The 20,138-nt window shown below is 34.7% G+C and overlaps 10 protein-coding genes across 10 annotated transcripts, besides 1 other annotated feature; 3 read left to right on the forward strand and 7 right to left on the reverse strand.

Moving 5' to 3' along the window:
• Positions 1 to 119: 119 nt before the first annotated feature.
• On the forward strand, positions 120 to 962 carry TVAGG3_0425090 (Family of unknown function (DUF5765) family; the record flags this gene model as incomplete). Its single annotated transcript, XM_001321607.2, has 1 exon — positions 120 to 905. One exon carries the CDS (start codon positions 120 to 122, stop codon positions 903 to 905), a length of 786 nt encoding a protein of 261 aa, XP_001321642.1.
• A 453-nt stretch (positions 963 to 1,415) lies between these two features.
• On the reverse strand, positions 1,416 to 2,009 carry TVAGG3_0425100 (guanine deglycation, methylglyoxal removal; the record flags this gene model as incomplete). The annotated part of the gene is made up of 1 exon (XM_001321608.2): positions 1,433 to 1,996. One exon carries the CDS (start codon positions 1,994 to 1,996, stop codon positions 1,433 to 1,435), a length of 564 nt encoding a protein of 187 aa, XP_001321643.1.
• Positions 2,010 to 3,105: 1,096 nt separating this feature from the next.
• TVAGG3_0425110 (protein ubiquitination) lies at positions 3,106 to 3,447 on the reverse strand (the record flags this gene model as incomplete). The annotated part of the gene is made up of 1 exon (XM_001321609.1): positions 3,106 to 3,447. One exon carries the CDS (start codon positions 3,445 to 3,447, stop codon positions 3,106 to 3,108), a length of 342 nt encoding a protein of 113 aa, XP_001321644.1.
• Positions 3,448 to 3,801: 354 nt separating this feature from the next.
• On the reverse strand, positions 3,802 to 8,571 carry TVAGG3_0425120 (coiled-coil domain-containing protein 162 family; the record flags this gene model as incomplete). Its single annotated transcript, XM_001321610.1, has 1 exon — positions 3,802 to 8,571. One exon carries the CDS (start codon positions 8,569 to 8,571, stop codon positions 3,802 to 3,804), a length of 4,770 nt encoding a protein of 1,589 aa, XP_001321645.1.
• Positions 8,572 to 9,031: 460 nt separating this feature from the next.
• TVAGG3_0425140 (uncharacterized protein) lies at positions 9,032 to 9,583 on the reverse strand (the record flags this gene model as incomplete). Its single annotated transcript, XM_001321611.1, has 1 exon — positions 9,032 to 9,583. One exon carries the CDS (start codon positions 9,581 to 9,583, stop codon positions 9,032 to 9,034), a length of 552 nt encoding a protein of 183 aa, XP_001321646.1.
• A 68-nt stretch (positions 9,584 to 9,651) lies between these two features.
• TVAGG3_0425130 (uncharacterized protein) lies at positions 9,652 to 11,292 on the reverse strand (the record flags this gene model as incomplete). Its single annotated transcript, XM_001321612.1, has 1 exon — positions 9,652 to 11,292. The coding sequence occupies one exon, from the start codon at positions 11,290 to 11,292 to the stop codon at positions 9,652 to 9,654; it is 1,641 nt and encodes a 546-aa protein (XP_001321647.1).
• An 816-nt stretch (positions 11,293 to 12,108) lies between these two features.
• TVAGG3_0425150 (uncharacterized protein) lies at positions 12,109 to 14,219 on the reverse strand (the record flags this gene model as incomplete). The annotated part of the gene is made up of 1 exon (XM_001321613.1): positions 12,141 to 14,219. The coding sequence occupies one exon, from the start codon at positions 14,217 to 14,219 to the stop codon at positions 12,141 to 12,143; it is 2,079 nt and encodes a 692-aa protein (XP_001321648.1).
• Positions 14,220 to 15,359: 1,140 nt separating this feature from the next.
• On the forward strand, positions 15,360 to 16,242 carry TVAGG3_0425160 (cysteine-type peptidase protein; the record flags this gene model as incomplete). The annotated part of the gene is made up of 1 exon (XM_001321614.2): positions 15,369 to 16,238. The coding sequence occupies one exon, from the start codon at positions 15,369 to 15,371 to the stop codon at positions 16,236 to 16,238; it is 870 nt and encodes a 289-aa protein (XP_001321649.1).
• A 198-nt stretch (positions 16,243 to 16,440) lies between these two features.
• Positions 16,441 to 17,248, reverse strand: TVAGG3_0425170 (uncharacterized protein; the record flags this gene model as incomplete). Its single annotated transcript, XM_001321615.1, has 1 exon — positions 16,486 to 17,241. The coding sequence occupies one exon, from the start codon at positions 17,239 to 17,241 to the stop codon at positions 16,486 to 16,488; it is 756 nt and encodes a 251-aa protein (XP_001321650.1).
• A 403-nt stretch (positions 17,249 to 17,651) lies between these two features.
• Positions 17,652 to 18,743: a mobile genetic element.
• A 580-nt stretch (positions 18,744 to 19,323) lies between these two features.
• On the forward strand, positions 19,324 to 19,683 carry TVAGG3_0425190 (carbamoyl phosphate catabolic process; the record flags this gene model as incomplete). Its single annotated transcript, XM_001321616.1, has 1 exon — positions 19,324 to 19,683. One exon carries the CDS (start codon positions 19,324 to 19,326, stop codon positions 19,681 to 19,683), a length of 360 nt encoding a protein of 119 aa, XP_001321651.1.
• Positions 19,684 to 20,138: the final 455 nt, after the last annotated feature.

Below are 20,138 nucleotides of genomic sequence, written 5' to 3' on the forward strand. Positions count from 1 at the left end.
CACAATTACAAACCTATCAATCTGATCGTTGGGACCTAGCATTGAATCAGCACCAGTTCCCCATTGCAATGTGAGACAAAACGATATCCATTTGAAAAGCTCATTTCACTTTTTTAGTCATGTGCTTTAACAAAGAATGGTCTTTGGGCTTCACATGCACTAGCCTCTTCTTCGGTGGCTGGGTCATGTCAGGCAAGGGTATCTGGAAGAATCTTCAGCCATGGCAGCGCTGGAGAATCTGCCTTTGCTTCATCTATTTCGCTTCGATGGAAGCATTACAGTTCTTCCAGTACCTCGTCATCAATGATTGCAACTCAATGGCCAACATCATCTTGACAGCACTCGGCTATATCCATATCTGCTGGCAGCCACTTTTCTCCAACATCGCTTTATCCGCACTCGATTTCAAGAACTTTGAGAAGAAGCGTGAAGAGGTTTGGAACTTTGTTTTCAAGTTTGCTTTCACATCTGGCCTTCTTATGTCTGCCCGTCTCCTCATCCCACTCATCTACGACGGCCCACAGAACTTCATCTTCACACCATGCAACCACGCAGAAGGCATCTGCGGTGAAAAGACATGCACAACAAATGGTCTTTACCATCTTAAGTGGGAATTCAAGCTCCTCAAGTCATCATACGCCTTCCCGAACGTAGCTGCTCACTTCCTCTTCATGTTTGTTGCTCCATTCTTACTTGGCTTAAGACTCCAGTCCATCATCCTCTTCTTGACAGGCCCATTCATCTCCTGCCTCTTCAGAGGTGAAGTTTCTGATGGCGAACGCTCTGCTATCTGGTGCTTCTTCTCAATCGCTGAATCCTTCATCACAATCATCACATCATTACTTGCCTGCAGATATCAGCTTAAGGATTCTACAAAGAACCTTAAGAAGAGCAAGAAGGAATAAATTATTAGATTCCTGGCCGGTAGAATAAAAAAGTAGAGTAAATATATTATTATTATACATTTTAACAGAGTTTTAAAAAGAATTAAGCATATTTAAACCGAAAGTTGCGAAATATGCTCCGTAATGTGAAATGTACCCCTTGACAATAGCTTCAAATTTACAATAACGGAATGCCAACTTCAATTTTTATATCCTTTTGACTTGCTAAAGAAATTATTCTTTGTGCTCACTAAATTTAAGTTTATGTCTCCAATATTAGTGGTCTTTTCATTAAAGCTTTTTAAAATCCATTGAGAACTTGAAAATAATGGAAAACTGCTAGTAGTTAGATGTTCTTTCGTATTGATGGCTCCGAAATATCATAAAAAAATTCGAAATAAAATATTTAAAAGCGAACTCAAAATCGTTAATAAAAATAAGAAGGAAATCATGCAAAGAAGTGTATACACAAATCAAAACACTAAAGAAATGAAGTTCAATAATTTTTGTATAAAAAAATGTAAATAAAAGTTTGTAAAAACATCCGTTTAAGCAAGGATGGCACCCTTGGCGACATCATGAGCCTTCTCCTTAGAGATAAGGGCCTCAATGAGAGCGAGACCGAACTGCTGAGATGTGCCTGGGCCGCGGGATGTGATGACGTTGCCATCGCGTGTAACAGCATCTGTTGTGAGTTCACCACCTGTCTCAGCAATAGCATTATCGCAGCCTGGGTAGCCACAACCCTTTCTGCCCTTCATGATGCCGCAGGCCTGAGCGAGGACGAAGCCTGGAGCAGCGCAGATAGCACCGACGAGCTTGCCGGCCTTGTCGTGGCGCTTGATGAATTCAACAACATCATGATTAGCAGCAAGGTTCTTTGTGCCTGGCATGCCACCTGGTGCGATGATGAGATCGAATGTTTCGTTCTTGACAGCATCGAACTTGACATCAGCAACAATCTTGACGCCGTGAGCAGCATCAACTTGTAATCCTTGTGTTCCGACGGCAGCAACCTTAACATCGGCACCAGCACGGCGGAGAAGATCTGTTGGGTTAACAAGCTCCATTGGCTCGAAACCTGTAGCAGCGAGAACGAGGACTTTTGGCATTCCTATAAAAAAATGATGAATGAATTGTCAAAATTCATTTTTTCTATCGTTAATTGGCCGGATATTTTAAATTTATATTCAAATATGACATATTTAGAATAACAAGAAAAACTGGGAGATAAGTAAATTTCTTCACTTCACCTCATTTTTTATATAAAATTTTTAGGTCATTTCATGATCTTGCAGGCTCTATAGATTAAGTAAAAATGAAATATCTTAATTTTTGATGAATTTGAAATAAATTTGAATCATTTCATTACTCAAGAAGTCCAGATCTTACACCAGATCTTCATCTCAATAATCTTCGTCTTTCCAACAGATCCAAATATACTCCCACAACAATAAAAGTTCGTGATCTTCTTATTTTATCATCTGTGAGAACTTATCCAAGCACGATTTCACAGAAGTTGTTTGTCCATGATTAATTGTAACAAAATTCAAAGGCATATATATCAGAAAATTGATTTTAAAATATTTTAAAACAAGGCAAATGTTAACATTCCTTTATTAGATTATGTTAAATAATTCTTTATTATTTCATCCTTTGCACAGCTTAACGCAGTGTTTCCATTTGAGTTCTTTGCGTCTTTATTAGCTCCAGCAGAGATAAGATATTTTACGACTTCAAGTCGACCTTTTCTTGATGCCCAGATGAGTGGAGTAGATCCATATTTATCTTTTGCTTCTTTATCAGCTCCAACAGAGACAAGATATTTGATAACTTCAAGTTGACCTTTTCTTGATGCATCAATTAGCGGCGTATATCCACGCGTTGTCTTTGCTTCTTTCCAGCAGCCACATTCAATGAGAGATTTAACAATTTTGACATTTCCTAATTCACAAGCCACATGAAGCACATTCCTTTCATCGGACCTTGAATATTTTTTGGGAGCGATTTTTCTCCAAAGCCCTTCATCACATGCTTTTGAGACAAGTTTTTGATTATCATGGTATGAAAGTTCATTAAAGAAAAGGTAACTACTTCCAAAATTATTAGAATTCTTGAGTTCTGCAATTTTTGATAGAAATTCTTTTGGAAATTCGTTAATTTCTTTGTGTTGAGTTTGTACTGATTCAAAATCTTTTTGGAGTTTTTGTATTCTCTCTTCTCAATCACGAGTTTCATTTTGCATGCGGTTTAAAATATCAATAATTCCATCAAATATTCTCAGATTCATGTATTTTCTGACTGTTTGCAATATTAAAATTGCATCTTGAGCATTACAAATGGAAACATTTGCATTTCGAGTGCATTGATATAATTCATTTGCATTTATAATAGATTCAGACTGCTTGAGAAGAGTAACGAAATCGTTTGTCGTTAATTTGGAATATTCCATGATTCTTTCGATGTCATCTACTTCAAATACATCAAAGAAATTCCCCTCTTGTATATAATCGTTTAAATGAGCTCCAAGATATTCAAAATCTAAATTAACAATTGCACTCATTTAGAAATCCGAGTCGTAGTTCTCGGCTCTAAAAAATTTTAAGTTTGAGTTCAATATGTATATATATATAGTGCTCGATTCTATTGAAAAGACTAAAATATGGAGAACTGGTTATGACTTAGAGTGTTTCAGTTTTTTTTTCAAATAAAAAGACATAGGAAGGTTCTCGGTGATATAACCATTAGGGCTTTTCATAAGTACATCATTACACACTGCTCTTGATATAATATGTCATTGGAAAGATCCAAGCATATCTAATAAATATGAGCCTAGAAAAATTTGTAAATAAATTTCCTAAATTTATATATAAAAAACACAAATAAATAAAAAACAAAAAAATATAAAAACAATAAATTAATTACGTGCTGATTTTGCAGTATTCGGATAAGCCTGAGGCTTCACAATCTTTCTGCTTCTTGCCGACCTCTTTGCTGTCTTTGGAGCATTCAATCTACTGTACAAATCATTTGCTGTTTTTGGAATTTTTAGTCTTGGAACTCCCAAAGCAGAATTTGGAGGAGCAACAGGTTGTGGTAACAACTGTGTCTTGATGAATTCGATCTTCTGCTTCAAATCTTCATTTTCTTTCTTCAATTCCTTATTTTCCAAAAACTGTCTTTCGACAATTGTCATTTCATCATCTTCATCATCATAATCAGAATTAATTGGAGATCCTTGTCTAGGAGATGGTTGTCTCGCCGATTTCTGTCTTGGAGAAGGAGGAGAACTCAATCTATCTGCTCTTACGCTTTGTGATTTCGCTGTTACGAGTTTTCTTCTCATTCTATCCAATGCAGCTATTGGTTCTCTCACTTGTATATTGACTTGTTCTTCGTATTGGTCGTGTTCTTCCTTCATTTCGTCCAATTCCAAATTTGCCTTTTCCAATTTCGACAAAATTTCACATAATTCATCTTCATCGACATCAACTAATGGCTCCAAATCTTCATTTAGATCTCTCGTCTTCAATGAGAGCATCTCTCTTATATGAGAAAGCATAGCGTTCTCGTGAGCAATTGTCTTTATTTCCTTCTGTAAATCTTCTATCGTCATTTCGAAATTTGACAATTTCTTTTCTCCTTCTAACAATTCTGTTTGTAACAAATGGAGTGATTCATCAAGACGGTGCTTTCCACCCCAAAGGAGAGAATTGTACTGTCTTCTGTCATCAACGAGGATGTCTCTTTTCTTCTCAAACACTTTTTTCATTCCGATTTGTCTGATACAATTTCCAATTCTCATTTTCACGACTTCTTCTTTTAGTGAATCAATTTCTTCTTTCACAGCTTTGATTGGATCTGATGGTTTCTCTTTGAACTTATGTTCTTTTACTACTTGGTGGACTCTCTCTTCTCCTGTCAATAAATCAGTCAAAGTATCCAATGCAGCACTGAAAAATTCATCATGAACATTTCCGAAATTTTTCTTTCTGTTCTCAATTTCTTCCCTCAAATCATTCCACACTTTGTTGTAATAGAACTGTGTGTCTTCCGTCATCTGTCTCTCGAAGTGTTTGTTCTCAGATTTAGTCTGTTTCAATGTCGCCAACAAGTTATTCAACAAATAAAATTTTTCTGACATTTCATCAGAAATTTTTATTTTTATTTGGTCGTCGTAATCCCTTGACAATTTTCTTAGATAACAATCACTTCTCAACACGTCATCCATATTAGATTCGTAGATATTAAGACCGCTTCTCAATGTAGAAGGCCATGTTTGAGAAAATCTTTCCATACTCTTATCAAAAATGTCATAAATTCTTTGAGAAAGCGGCAACAAAATATTTCTTAGTTTTTCATGATTGATTTCGTTTGTACTTGATTTAGAAGCTGTTGCACAATCACTTGCTTTTGAAATCAATTTACATATGTTGTAGTTTTTCTCTAAAGTGAATTGATGCATCAAATCAGAAGGATCTGGTAGATAATAAACACTCTTCTTGATATCACTTTGACTTATAGCTTTGGAATAAATCTCTGGCCGAAAAGAAGGACTTCCTAAATTCAGTGATTTCTGATAATCATCTGTCATTTTGTCAAATAATGACTTCACTTCATTTTTCTGCTTTTCTCTCAATACTCCTTTGATAAATGTCTTGTATTTGATGATCTCGAACTCATTCTCTTTTATCTTCGTCATGTCACCCTCAATTTTTGGAAGTGAAGTGGTTTTTGTCAGTTTTTCTGCAAAAAATTGACCTTTTTGGAAAATTTGTTCTTTGTAATTGAGAAAAACAGTTAAAATATCCAAATCTTCTTCTTCCAAACCGGATGAGATCTCGAAGTAGCAGAGTCTTAACATTTGGGAGTTGAACAATGTTGATAAATACTCTATCTTCTCTTTGTTCGTTTTGTTTTTCGCATTTATCGTTGCGTCATTTATTAAATCATCCAAATTTTTTGAGCCTTCCTGGAAAAATGTCCTCGCGTTGTCTCCGAGACAGAACATCATCTGGATGATCCACAAAGGAATAAACCGTGACATGGTGATGAACTGTTTCTCGTAATGTGGAAAAGTGACGATTGACTCGAATAATTCGCGAATTGGACCTTCAATTGAGCCGTTTTTGGTGTTTGGACGTCTGCCAATGATTTTCTCGACTTGGACTTTCGGTTTCTCGATCTGGTCAATGCTTGGAATCAATATTGTCAAAATTATTTTTAATAATTCTAAATTTTCCATGTCTTGAAGGAAAATTAACGCGGTATCAACATCTTTCTTCTCGTTCTGATATTCCTGTACTATCTGCGGAATTAATGATGATTGGTTACTAAAGTTGTCACTTTTTATCTGTTCGAAAACTTTTTCATGTCTTTGAGTGGAAGAATACAAGAATCTTGAGAGGAAAAGGAACCTTGTTTTTATCAATGCGATCTTCATGATCTTTTCATCGGCTTTCATTGATAAACAATCGTCTAAACTCAAAATAGCAAATGGATCGATTATTTCGCCGTTAAAGAACTTCCCTGGCTTGAGAGACCTCTGCTTTCCGTTCTGGCATAAGAAAATCATCTCCATGGTCATCAGAAATGCTAAATCTGATCTCATTGAAGTTAAAATTACGTCGTCTTCATAAGAAGCGAATAAATTCGTGCTCGGAAGGTAGTAGTAAAAGATATAGTCCTTATTGAATGATTTGTTGAACTCTCCTTCCATTCCATAATTATTATATCTTATTGCTGCTTCCAAACGAACATTTAGTATATGCTGCTCTCTGTGGCTTGGTTTTGTCAATGTTTCCAGTGTCTGCATTGAGAATTGAGACGCCTGAGTGTTGTAATAAGGTAATAATACTTTTGTTTTCATTATTTCTTTCTGCATCGCGTGGTAAGATATCTGAGCTTCGAATGTATCTGCACAGCCTTCATATCCTGGAATATTGAAGTCAGTTTGCAAGAAATCAAAAGGATAAAACAAATCTCCTTGATAACTCTTGATTAGGTTCAACAATGACCTCCAAATACCATAATTTATATATTCCTTGTATTTTTCTGCTCTCATAAGCATCGTATTGCAGATTTCGAACTTCATTCCTCTTTCTGCCTTGAAAAACATTGGAAGAATCGAAAGTTCTGTCATTATTGAGAATATACCATTGAATTCACTCTTTCCATTCATCTTGAGATGGGATTTCTGCATTGAAATTAAAATTGAAAAAATATTAGCGATTAAATCACATTTTGAGGCTTCCAAATCATAAGATCTATCAAAGTGTTTGTGAGTTCCTTCTAAAAAGAACGAATTATCAGGTCTTAAAGAAAATATTTCGTCACAAACTTCCAAAACATCATTTGAAGTCGTATGAAGTGAAATTTCATATAAGACTTCCATCAATTTCTTCTTGGAAGTCAAAAATTTCATTTCCGACAACAAACATTCTTGAAGAATCAAATCTACGTCCAAATTCTGATTAATATTGCGTGCTTCCGTCATATTAAATATCAATTGTCTTCTAAATACTGCAAAACCAGGTATAGAAGGTGCATTTCTTGAAGGAATTTCTAATCTGTGAATTTTATGCCTCAAATCATTGATTTCATGCAGTATTTCAATGATATCATACAATAACCTTCTGTTCCTGATGTAGGAAAGCTTCTGCCAACAAGCTAATATCTCATCTTGAACGTCAATTTTTTTTCTTATTTCAAATCTTACGTCTGATAAAATCTCACTGATTTCATCTGGATTCGTTGATGATATATCAGCTAATTTCCTGGCAATTGTCATGTCAGATTTCATGTTATCGTAAGTTATTGTTTGAATAATCTCTTGAAGAGAGGGATTTTTGATAACAGAGGGTGGAGGATCGATGGACCCTGCAATTATATGTGATCTGAATACATCTGAGAAGCTTTTATCGCATGAATAGAAGAAATGATGACCATCATGTAATTCAATGTCAAAATCAATTCCTAGTTCGCTAGAAAGAGTTTTAAGCCGTTTAACAATCTCTTCTGATGTAGTTGGGAAAGAAGGGAAGTTGTAATTTTGATATTTTTCGTCATCTTGATCTAATCGAGAAATTGCAAGCGAAACAATCTCTTTCTTGCGTGTAAGAGTAAATAATAGGAAAACATCGTAAAATGATTCGAGTGGAAAGAACTGAAGATGATAATTTTGTTCTATTTCTTTCAAAAACTGTTTTTCATTCTCTAAAAGTTTAGAATCTTTTTGAGAGAGTTTGAGTAAAAGTGTTTGTGTTACCATTTCTTCTTGCATTAGTTTCTTTTCGTAATTATTGAATTCTAAAAAGTGATTTTCAAGTATAAATGGTGTGTTTATCCTTTCATGTAGTATTTTTCGCTTCATTTCGAGCATGTTGCAGTACTTTTCAACGAAATTGTGTAAACTTTCATGTGATAATGGGTCAAGATAATTTTCAAAACTCTGTTTCACGTTTTCATAGTAGAATGAAGTTTCTCCGTATGGACTTTTGTATTCGAATCTTTTGAAGAAATCCTCTATTTTGCTATCATATTCCTCTAATGAAGGAAAACTTCGATATGAAATAGGAAAATTAACGCAATCACTTGGCCCAAGTGATGTGATCTTGTTCTCTATCTCATCGTTGAGGTCAGCGAGAAGTTCATTAAAGGATTTCTTGCTCAACTTCTCCCTCCTCATGAAAATTTCTAACGAAAATTTTAATATCATATACAAATTAACATCAGATTTAATATGTACTTAATATATCTATCATATTTTCCTCATAAAATTTGCTCAATCGACATATTTTGGATGTCAATATTCGATTAGAATAAAATATGTGCATTAAGAATGATAAGATAGTTAGCCATATGCTGAGAAAATGATGTGTCATTAATTGTTCAGCTATTTAAGCACAATATATTTCCATATGCAAGAAATATGCATATTGGATCAGAAGGAATCATAGAGCCGCTAATACCCTATATGAAAAAGATGTTTATACTAGTTTGAGGTTCACCCACATAAAATTCATAAAATTTTATTAAAATTATTTGTTAAAATATAGTAATTATTAATATCAAACAAATATACTATTAAATTAAAACGCAAAAGAACAAAATATATGTTTAAAAAACACAAGTATAATACAAAAAAATTATTTTTCGAATTCATTAATCAGCAAAACTAAGTTATCACCACCAACAACTAGTGGCAATGCGAAACAACCAGCGAATGCCTCAACAGAAGACAGCTCATCTCTCGAATCAGCAGGCAAAGCGAGCAAATTCGTTGAAGATCTAATTCTTACTTTGTTTATATTTGCAGACATCAAATGGTTGATGTTTCTGTCTGGAAGAGACTCAGGAAGGTCCAAATTCGGATACTTCTGTTTGATTCTTCTCCATAATTTGACTCTGTGCTCCATTGCAACGTCGCTATCCTGTTTAACACAGTCCATGAATGCACAATCTCCGACAAACTTCTTCAACTTGTTGTCTAATTTCATTCCATTATACAATCCAAGGACTGATGACGAGATATTCGTAAGTTGTGTCTCAGCAACAAATGCCTTGATGTTCCTGATCACTTTCCTCTTCATGGAAACCTCCAACGGAGGTAGTAATTCGGTGGGACAAGCGTTGACAGTTCTTCCGGAGATTACAGCAAGGGTTTTGATGCACGCAAGACAGACTTCGACATCAGTCATGTGTATAAGAAGTGGTTTGATGTACTTGAACTGGAAGAATTTCAATTCTGCCGAAATTGGAGATTGATTTACGGATTTTGATGGGAATTCGTCTTTATATTGTTGATAAGCTTGGCTGTATCAGTCATATTCTTAGCAAATCCGCTGAAAATGTTCGTTAAATTATCACTTTTCTTCTGTTGTAATTTGATTTCGTAAGGTGAACGAAGTCTGCGGTCGAAAGCACGAAAGGCTGCTTTCATCTCGTTTCCAAATGAGTTCAGCAACCTCGGAGGAGCCATTTGGTGCTGTCTGATGATGTTTTTGATCGAAATTTCGTATTCCCAAAAAACGAAAATTTTTCCATCGTTTACATCAAAAACCGGAAACGGTTCTGTGGTCAACGGCTCGCTTTTAGCGGTAAGGAAGTCGAATTCCTGGGAATACTTGAGTGATTCCTTGTGGGCATTGATGGAAGCTATGATTGACTTGTCTTTGAACAGTTTAATTCTGATATTGTCGTGAAATATCTTTGAATTGACAAGAATCTGCTCCTGGAGGTCTTGTAATGTCCTGAATCTCTCGAAATGATCAACTGTGTTGACTTTCTTCTTGAAAACGTCAAGATTCTGTTTGTTTGAAATAACAACTAACAATGAGCGAACAAGAGCGTCACCAGTCTTCTCAACATTCTTGTCGTATGGTATAAATGTCTGAGAAAGTCTTTCTTCTTCGATATCCGAGTTGATCTGATTAATATTCAGAAGCTGAAGCTCCGGAGAGATTCCTAGACCTCTTGGAAGCAATTCATGGTTGGTTGTGCTCAATCCTGCAGCATGAGCGCGCGCAATTCTCTTGAGTTCGGACATAATAATTTGGGATTTTTCGTTTTGTTGGTCTGTATCCTGAACTGATTGGCAGAATCTCTTCCATGCACGTCTGCGCCTGATATACTTGAGCCATGATCGCCAACACATGATCTGAAACGCAACTTCAAAATTGAAAAAGCAAAAACAGAACAAATGACCTAAAGAAGGATCTCTTTGTACTCCCAGGCATCTGTATACAGATTCTATTTTGTACAAAGTCGACATTCTGTTCCATTTCGTGAGAATTTTGTGGAGAAAGAATTCAATTTCTCTTTTTTTGAAGAAATTGATCTGAATCTTCTTCCTCGCGTCATTGTACGCTGCTTCATACCATCCAGACATGCATTCCTTGATCGTTTGCTTCTGTCTCTGTTGAATTTCGAGGTATTTCAACCAAGCTCTGCAGCAAATCTTAGATAATTGGTTGTTTCGGAACTCATCTGCGTCCATAATCGCAAGTTGTTCGGTGTGTTTCTCGATAGAGCGGTTGTAAAGTGTTTTTACAACTTTTGTTTTCAATTTTTTCTTCAAATAGGCTTGGATCATGATTAGCGTACGCTGCTTTTGATTCAGCCTTCGCTCGAGGATTGACCACTTAGGAATCTTCTCTTGAACTTCGAGATGAATATAAGTATTGTCTTCGAAGTGAGTTTTCCTGGAAGTTTTCTTCCATTTCACGTATCTGAACCAAACAATGAAGATTCTGTAGACTGGAGATAGTTTCGCAGACTTTTTTGCGGTAAATCTGATAAATTTTAATTCTGCGCGGTGAATTTTCCTGTTACAAGCTGTAAGCTTCCATAATCTGAAGACACGTAAGGATGAATACGAAAACATGAGTTTCAGGAATTCGAAAATCATTTCTTGAGAATAACCTGGAGAAACATAGATTTGATATGTACAATAGTAATAATTGAAGCATGCTAATTCACGACCATGAGCTATCCATGGAATATTGCTCTGGAAAACTTTAAATTGATGATATAATTTTACTTGATCAGAAGGTTTATCAACGACAGCAAGCCTCCAGTTGAGAAAAACAGTTTCTTTAGCTTCATGTTGAATCGCAAGCGGATGTTAATGAACTTTTTATAGTGCATTTTAGTTAAATAAAGACGAAAAGCTCTCTGAATGATAATTGCACTTACCTCATGAGTTTGTTCATATACAAAGTTCCTAATAAACTGATTTGCCATGAGAGAATTCATATTTTTGGACTTTGGAATGTTGGATTGCAGGATTTTTGGAGGTTATTGCAATTTTGTCAATGCTTTCTCTTCAAATTTGTCTGAAATTGTAAGAAAACGAAGCGTTGGATTAATAACATTGAATGACTCGCTTGAATAACTTTTATTTTTGATTAACTTTGATTGTGATATGTTTTTCTTCTTCGGGACAACAATTTTAGCAGCAGAAAGCTTGAGAGGCGAGTTCATCGATTCAGAGAGTTTTCTTGAAATATCTCTTTCTTGATGAATTCCTTTCCCCTTCGTTTTTTTTTTTTTTACAATTCTTGAAAGGTACAAATAAATCCTTTAGATATTCTCGCTTTGTTATGAATCATAGTCGTTCTTTCTTGAAATCAGTCTTGATTAGAAGGAAATAATTTGAAGCGGAAAGCGCAAAAGAAAATAAGAGGGTTAAAATAAAAATGAAAATAGAATTGTTTATTATAATTAACAAATGAAAATAAAAATATAAAATAAAACTTATTTCTTCTGGTTGTGGCGGTAAAGATAAATTCCAGCTGCAACAACACCAGCAAGTGCAGTAGAAGCCATAAGGATTTGGGTCCTCTGTGGGATTGGTTCTTCAGACTTCTTAGTCTTCGAAACTTTACGTTTGCGTTTAGTTGTTTTATGTGGCTTCTTTGATTCCTTATCAGTTTCAATAGTTGAAGGAAGGTTTTCTTGAACTGCATCTTGTGTAATCTTATCATGGATTTGTTGAGAAATTTCAGATATCATTTGTGGTTCGGCTTCCTTGGCGGCTTGTTCTTCGGCAAGGCGCTTCTCTTCAGCGGCCTTCTCGGCAGCAGCCTTCTCGTCGGCAGCTCTCTGTGCTTCGGCTTCCTTAGCGGCTTGTTCTTCGGCAAGGCGCTTCTCTTCAGCGGCCTTCTCGGCAGCAGCCTTCTCGTCGGCAGCTCTCTGTGCTTCGGCTTCCTTGGCGGCTTGTTCTTCGGCAAGGCGCTTCTCTTCAGCAGCCTTCTCGGCAGCAGCCTTCTCGTCGGCAGCTCTCTGTGCTTCGGCTTCCTTAGCGGCTTGTTCTTCGGCAAGGCGCTTCTCTTCAGCGGCTTTCTCTTCTGATTCCTTGGCAGCAGCAGCTTCAGCAAGCTTGGCTGCAGCTTCTTCTGCAGCCTTTTCGGCAACTGCAACATCTTCGACGAGGGCAGATTCGCCTTCTGCTGGAGAGGCTTCTTCCTCTTCCTCAACGGCAATGCCAGATAAGTCGCGTTCGACTGATGAAAGGAATTCGTCAACACGCTTGTTAACATCATCCTTAACTGCACTAAGAGAGGCGGCTTCGGATGGATCTTCGCTGTTGACAATAGCGTTGTCAAGAGATGCGTTGACAGATGCAGCAAGATTGCTGATCTCTTCAACACGGTCAGAATCGCCTTCTTCAAGAGCGGCAAGAAGTGACTGGATATCAGACTCAAGTGAACTGCCTTCAACACCACTAAGGTCAAGATCGCGACTGACAACAGAGGATGAGCCTTCTGCTGGTTCGACACGCTCTTCGTCGGAAAGAGCGGTGGATAACTCAACACCGTCTGACTGTGCTTCCGAGGAAAGAGCAGATTCGTATGCTGTAACATAAGAATCGACTTGGCGGTTGATCTCTTCCTTAAGATTAGCAAGCTCCATGCAGCGGTTGGTGTCGTCGCTCTTGTTGATGTAATCGTCAATTGCACTATTAACAGAATCACACTGATTTTTAATGTCTTCGATGTCACATTCTGAAATTAAAGATCTGATTAAGGATTCTATATTTGATTTAACATTGTCATAACCATCATCTATACTATCTAATTTATTTTCTTCAACTTTAATCTGATTTTCGCTAATTATCTTTTCTTCGTTGTTTTCATTTAAAGTATTCTTTTCTGTATCACTTTCAGAGCTGGTTGGATGCTCTAATATTTCGCTTGTTGTTGTAATAAACTTATCAACATAATCATTAACTTCATTTCGTAAATAAGATAGCTTATCTTTTTCGTTTTGATCATAGCTTTGGATTATTGCCTCGCCTATTTCTGAATTTAATATGTTGGATTTTTCTAGAATTTCTTCAATTGGCGTTTCTTTGTTTTCGATAAGTTTTGCAAGTTCTATCATATGACATTGTATTTTGAGCATCGAATCCTCTGCACTGTTTGGTTCATTTTGATTTCCAGGCGGTAAATCATTTTCGAGATCTTCATTTTGATCATTTGATTTATTTAATTCGGTATTATTTGCATTTTGATCATTATCAGTAATTAAACCGTCCTCTGGAACTTCTCCTAATTGAGATTCTTCTTCATTCACTTCATTTTCAAGTTCAGAAATATAATTATCGACCATTTCATTTATTTGTTCTTTGAGATTAGCAAATTGAGAATAAAGATTCGGGTTATCACAGCTAACTAAAACGTTATCTAGCATTATATTTAAATCATTTATACTCTGAGTGATTTCATCGATATTCAAATCTCTATTTTCAATGGACATAGCGAGTGTTGATATATCTTCTTGAATTTTGGCAGTTAATTCTTCAAAACTACTAGAAAATTCATCAGTGTCCATAATTGTTAATAAAAGTGTCTAAGGTGTAAAAATTCAATTCAAACAATTTTATATGGGTATTTTTAAAAATAAAATTCTGGTAATATGAGGATTGTTTTAGGTCTAAAATATCTTCTATTCTTTCAAATTTTGACAAATAAAATTTTGTATGGTCATTAATTTGAAAATAAAAAGATTAGAATAAAATAACAATTAATATTCTTTCAAACCACATTTTGAAAGATACTGAATTTTCATTTACACTTCTCAAAAAAAATCCAAAGTAAAATTAGAAAATGTAACTGTTTCTTCATCTATGATCTTGATCAATTTTGTTTCAAAAAATTGAATACTTTACTGAAGATGAATGTTCGATTCATTTCATTCAAAATATCTACTATCAATCATTTTTAAATAATATATTTCACGTCATTTTGACTTTTTTTGCAATTTTTACATTTCTTTTCAAAATTAAAACCCTTTTATGGTTAAAATTAATAGTTTATTTTGATTCACAGCGCTAAATAAAATTGATTTATCTGATAAGCAATTACTCGATAATTGAATCCGATTTTGAATAGAACCTAAAACTTCTAATAATCACAATACTAAAGTGTCCAAAGGATACAGGTGCAAATTGCTAATTCCAACTTTTATTCCACATATGAAATAATATTAATCCTGATTTGCGTGGTTTTCAATCATTAAATATGTTTAAATGATATGTTGTAATCAATCATATTATTGTAACCAAATATAAAAAAATATTAAAAAAAAGTATGATACAGAGTTACTTTGTTCATAAAATAAATATGCATTGAACAAAAATGAAACTTAACAACTGTAGTGGTGTTTACTTGCAAATATTTAATTAAAAAAATAAAATATTAGAACCTAAATGCAATACTATGCTGTCTGTTATAGAATTCTAATGCAAGGCCTTAGAGCTTTACAGTATGGTTAAATAAGTCTTCCAGGTACGACTAGTGAACTTTCAAAGCAATGAACGATAGTAAATTCTCTTTTGAGAGAATTAAGAGTTAATCATAAAAATGTTACAATATAAATAATATTAATATATCTGCTGCCAAGATTTTATCCGTTATTAGCCTTAAGGAAACGGTTTTATTCAAAAGGCTATCACTAACGTATTTTTTTGACATTCTAAGAATGGGAAACATCCTCTCCTGCTTCAAAGGAAACCAAATTGTTACACTTCTTGCCCGTGTTTTAATGAGCAAGCTTGGCATGAACTTCTCACTTGATGAATGGAATAACGCTCGTCTTGAAGGTGATGTTCAGACTCATCTTGAAAACGCTAAGACTCTTGGTACAGACCTTTCAAAGGCCTCCAAGTCAAGTATTTCAAATCTTGATAAGGCAGTTTTCATCTGCATTAATACATACGTTAGTGAGCAAATCACACTTGGTGTTGGTCCAATGAATGATGGTATTAACGTAGCTGAAGCAATGGCTGCTAAAAAGTGGCCTATTTTCTTCCTTCACAACCCAACACAAGCCCAGTACTTAGAATGGCTTGATGTTTTCCTTGCTAACACAAAGTCAGAATTGATTACATATTACACAGGCCACGGTACTCAAGTTGATGGCGGTGATGGACAAGAAAACGACTCAAAGAATGAAGCCTACGTTTTCGAAAACGGTTCTCAAGTTGAGTGCACACCAGATGATACCCTTCAAAAGCATTTGGTTCAATACAAGACAAATGCAAATCTTAAGGTTATCCTTCTTTCAGATTGCTGCCACTCTGGTACAATTTGGGATCTCAACAAGTCAGATTCACCACAGAATTGCATTTCAATCTCAGCTGCTCAGGATAAGCAAACAGCTAAGCAGACACAGGTTGAAAGTAAGGAGCAAGGAATCTTCACATACTACCTCATGAAGTTCCTTGAACAGAACCCAACAGCTACACCAAACTGGCTCGGAGAACAGATGCTCCCATATCTTACAAAGTTCCAACAGAACTTCACAGTCCAGACATCCACACAATCATTGCTTGATTCATCTTTGCTTTAAACTAAATGAATTATGTATTACTCTTTAATAAATTTGTTTATATGGAATTTTATTTTAGATATTTGAAAACAATTGTTTATTTTAATTTTTTTAAAATATCTTTTCAGTAGAAAAGCTCCTTAAATATAACCATAATGTGTATATATTTCAGTGATTAATTGTACTTAAATGAATTGGTTTCAAATTGAAAAAGAAAATTGTATTGGAATAGAATAGAAAGTTTTAAAAGAAAGAAAGGATAGAGAACTCAAGCACTTAGGTCATCGTAAACCTCGACTGGAGGTCCAAATATATATATAAGTTTTTGCATTACGTATAAGAGGTAAGGATCGTCTGCATTAGTAACTTTAACTCGAATTAGTGATCTTGCTTGATAAGATACGATTTCGACTGAAATAAATTTCACTTTTGATCCTGACTGGAGTATTAAGTTTGGAACGATTTTTTGTGCGATTTGATTAACGCCATAAATGAAATCACCTACAGCGCCTTTGATATCTTGTCCAACAATCTGAAGAGCATTCGGATCAGTATCTTTTATTTGGAGATTTTTAGTAATTTGGCCATATCTGATATATCTTCCATCTCTAATAAAGACACCTGAACCTTTTTCCCAGTTAAGTTGTTGGAAAGAATATGCGTGAATAATAAAATCGGATAATCTGACTTCATAACAGTAGAACTTGGTTCCTGGTGGCATTTGTGGTAATTGAGCGATTAATGACTGTCCTTGAGCCATGTTCATCTGTCCGTACATGATATCCGTTACTTCGGAACGCCTCCTTGAAGGAACTGGAGCGGGATCAAACAAAGTAAGTGTTGGCTCTGTTCTACGGCGACGCATTCTAGATTGTGGTGTTGTTTGAAATATGTATTGATCTGGATCAAAGCCTATTTGACGAATAAAATCTGCTGGTAACAAGTCACTCAGTCTACGGTCATGAAAAATGTCATTTACATCGTTTGAAAAGGTTGCTTGAACAGGAGCAATTTGCTCAAGCATAAATTTTAGTGAAAATTTTTGAATCCCCCTCGGAAAATTGGTGCTGGTCCCTAAAGTTCTCAAATGATTTATTTAGTATTCAATTTTCAGAGACACTCTAAAATGAAACATTTACTGTACATATGGCGAAATAGAATTTTTCTTTTTATAAACTCAACTGATTTTATTATCACAATTTTTTCTGAGTATTGGATGTTCAGTCATAAAATGAAGATAACTATGAATTCAAGTAATATAAAGATTTCGAAAATAATTATTTTCAATTTAACGATAACTTTTATTCAATTATAGTTTGTTCAAATTACATAATTATGATATATGGCATGCAAACTCATATAAATATCTGGAAAACTGAATTTTTTTTGGAAATTGAAGGGGAAAAAGACTAGTCTAACATATTTTGAATAGAAGAGAAAGGGACAAACTATCCAGTGTCACTTTTCAAAGGAATAAAAAAAATAATAAAGATGAAATAATAACATGAAATCTTATATAAATATAATTTTATCTAAATAGATAAATGAATTAAGCAGTTTACAGTTATATATATTTAATGAGAGACAATATCTAGTTCTATGGTAGAAATGACTCTTAGACTCAAATAAGTAACACAGATAGAAAGTACTCAGTATAACAATTATATATGTACACTCAAAGTTAGTCGCTGCTAAAATCTTAACCTTGCATTTCGGGAAAATCTGACAAATGGCTCTTAGACTCAAATAAGTAACACAGATAGAAAGTACTCAGTATAACAATTATATATGTATACTCAAAGTTAGTCGCTGCTAAAATCTTAACCTTGCATTTCGGGAAAATCTGACAAATGGCTCTTAGACTCAAATAAGTAACACAGATAGAAAGTACTCAGTATAACAATTATATATGTACACTCAAAGTTAGTCGCTGCTAAAATCTTAACCTTGCATTTCGGGAAAATCTGACAAATGGCTCTTAGACTCAAATAAGTAACACAGATAGAAAGTACTCAGTATAACAATTATATATGTACACTCAAAGTTAGTCGCTGCTAAAATCTTAACCTTGCATTTCGGGAAAATCTGACAAATGGCTCTTAGAATTGTTTTGATAATTAATTCTTCAATTATATTATAATTTATAACAAATTTCCTCAAACTATCTGTATGTCATTCAATTCCCGGCCACTACATTCAATGATGGACCATTTCCTTCAAATTTTGAAATACCTTATTCAATTTGTTGTATGGAGCCCGTGATATTCAACACTATGGAGCTCCTCCAGTTTGGTATCCAAGAAGAGATAAAAGCTAGCATGGGCTACTCTCAAAAATGCTTGAAGCAATATATTCAAGTTTGCAACAAGGATCAATAGATTCAAATCTTGTTTATTGTACTTTAAAGGTACTTTTAAAAAAGAAACAATTAATGTAAAAGATTCAAATAATTTTTTATTATTATTTTATTAATTTTTTAAAATAAGGTTAATAAAAAAGTGACACTGGATAGTTTGTCCCACACTCTGAATAGAAATGATAGATATCCTGATTTGTCTTCATTCTGCTAAACTATATCTAGCAAGATTGTTTTCCAGCGTGAAAACGACAATTCGAAAATTAGAAAACTTCCGGTCAAATGTTCAATTTTTACTTTAATTTAACTACACTGGGTTAATGGCATAGTGAGGCTTCCCATATTGAGAAAAGAATAATAAAATTTCAATTTTTATAAAATCATGGATTTTTGATGATATTTACTTATTCGATATTGATCTCAGTTCAATGCCTCAGTTTTAAAAATTATTTAAGATATCAAATGTCCGATTTTCCCAAATAAAACAATACCTGAAGTATCAAGATACCATGGAGATCATCAACTGATTTTCGAAAGACGAACGAAAAGAAACTATCTTTCTACGAATCAATTCGACATTCAAATTAGGAGAATTGTCACCTTTTAGCTCAAAATAATAGCTTTCGTTTTTGGCTTAAAATACTATTCTGAATATATTGAAGATGTGTTATGATTGAGATGAAATTGAATGATTTCATCGTTTTTGTTTTGACGATGAAATTTGATTGAAACGGATAACATCACTTTTAAATGAGGATTGTTGTAGCTCTTGGTGGCAACGCTCTTCTTCAGCGTGGTATGAAGGGAACATTCCAAGATCAGCAGGCTGCCTGCCGTCTTGCTATGTCCCAGATCGTTAAGATCGTCAAGGATGGCAACGAACTTGTCATGACTCACGGCAATGGCCCACAGTGTGGCGCTATCTTCCTCCAGAACGTTGCTGGTGAAAAGGAGAAAGTTCCAGCTATGCCACTCCACGTTTGCGGTGCTGAAACACAAGGCTTCCTCGGCAAGCTTCTTCAGCAGGAACTCGATGGTGCTCTTCGTGCCGAAGGTATCGACAAGAAGGTTGTTTCCATTGTTACACAGTCCTTTGTTGATCCAAAGTAGGGATGCGTTAAACACGCCATTTGACCGGGCGTACATTTTTTTGTTCGCCCAAAAATTTCGCCATTTGAGAAATTCAAAAATTAAAAATAAAATTTTAATCTTGATTTTTTTATTTTCGTGATTATTTTGAAACTTACATAAGCGATGAAATACTTTTTTTAAGTAATCGTTTATTATATATAAATATATCTTAATAAATTTAATTCCTTAAGGTAGAGCGTGTTCAAATTTAAAATCTCATACAATATTTTCTTAATGGCGTATTTTTCTGAGGTCGCCCAAATAAAGGCGAATTCAAAATTGAGAACTCCAAGGCGTATGGCGAGTATTCAAAAAGTACGCCACTTACAAAATATTGAATGTGGATTATCAATTTTTTGGCGTGTTCAATTTCAAATTTTGATATTTATGTTTATTTTATTCAGTATAATGCTAAGAATTAAAATATAAAATTC

This window comes from Trichomonas vaginalis, chromosome V, assembly GCF_026262505.1.
Source record: "Trichomonas vaginalis G3 chromosome V, whole genome shotgun sequence".
Lineage (NCBI taxonomy): Eukaryota > Parabasalia > Trichomonadida > Trichomonadidae > Trichomonas > Trichomonas vaginalis.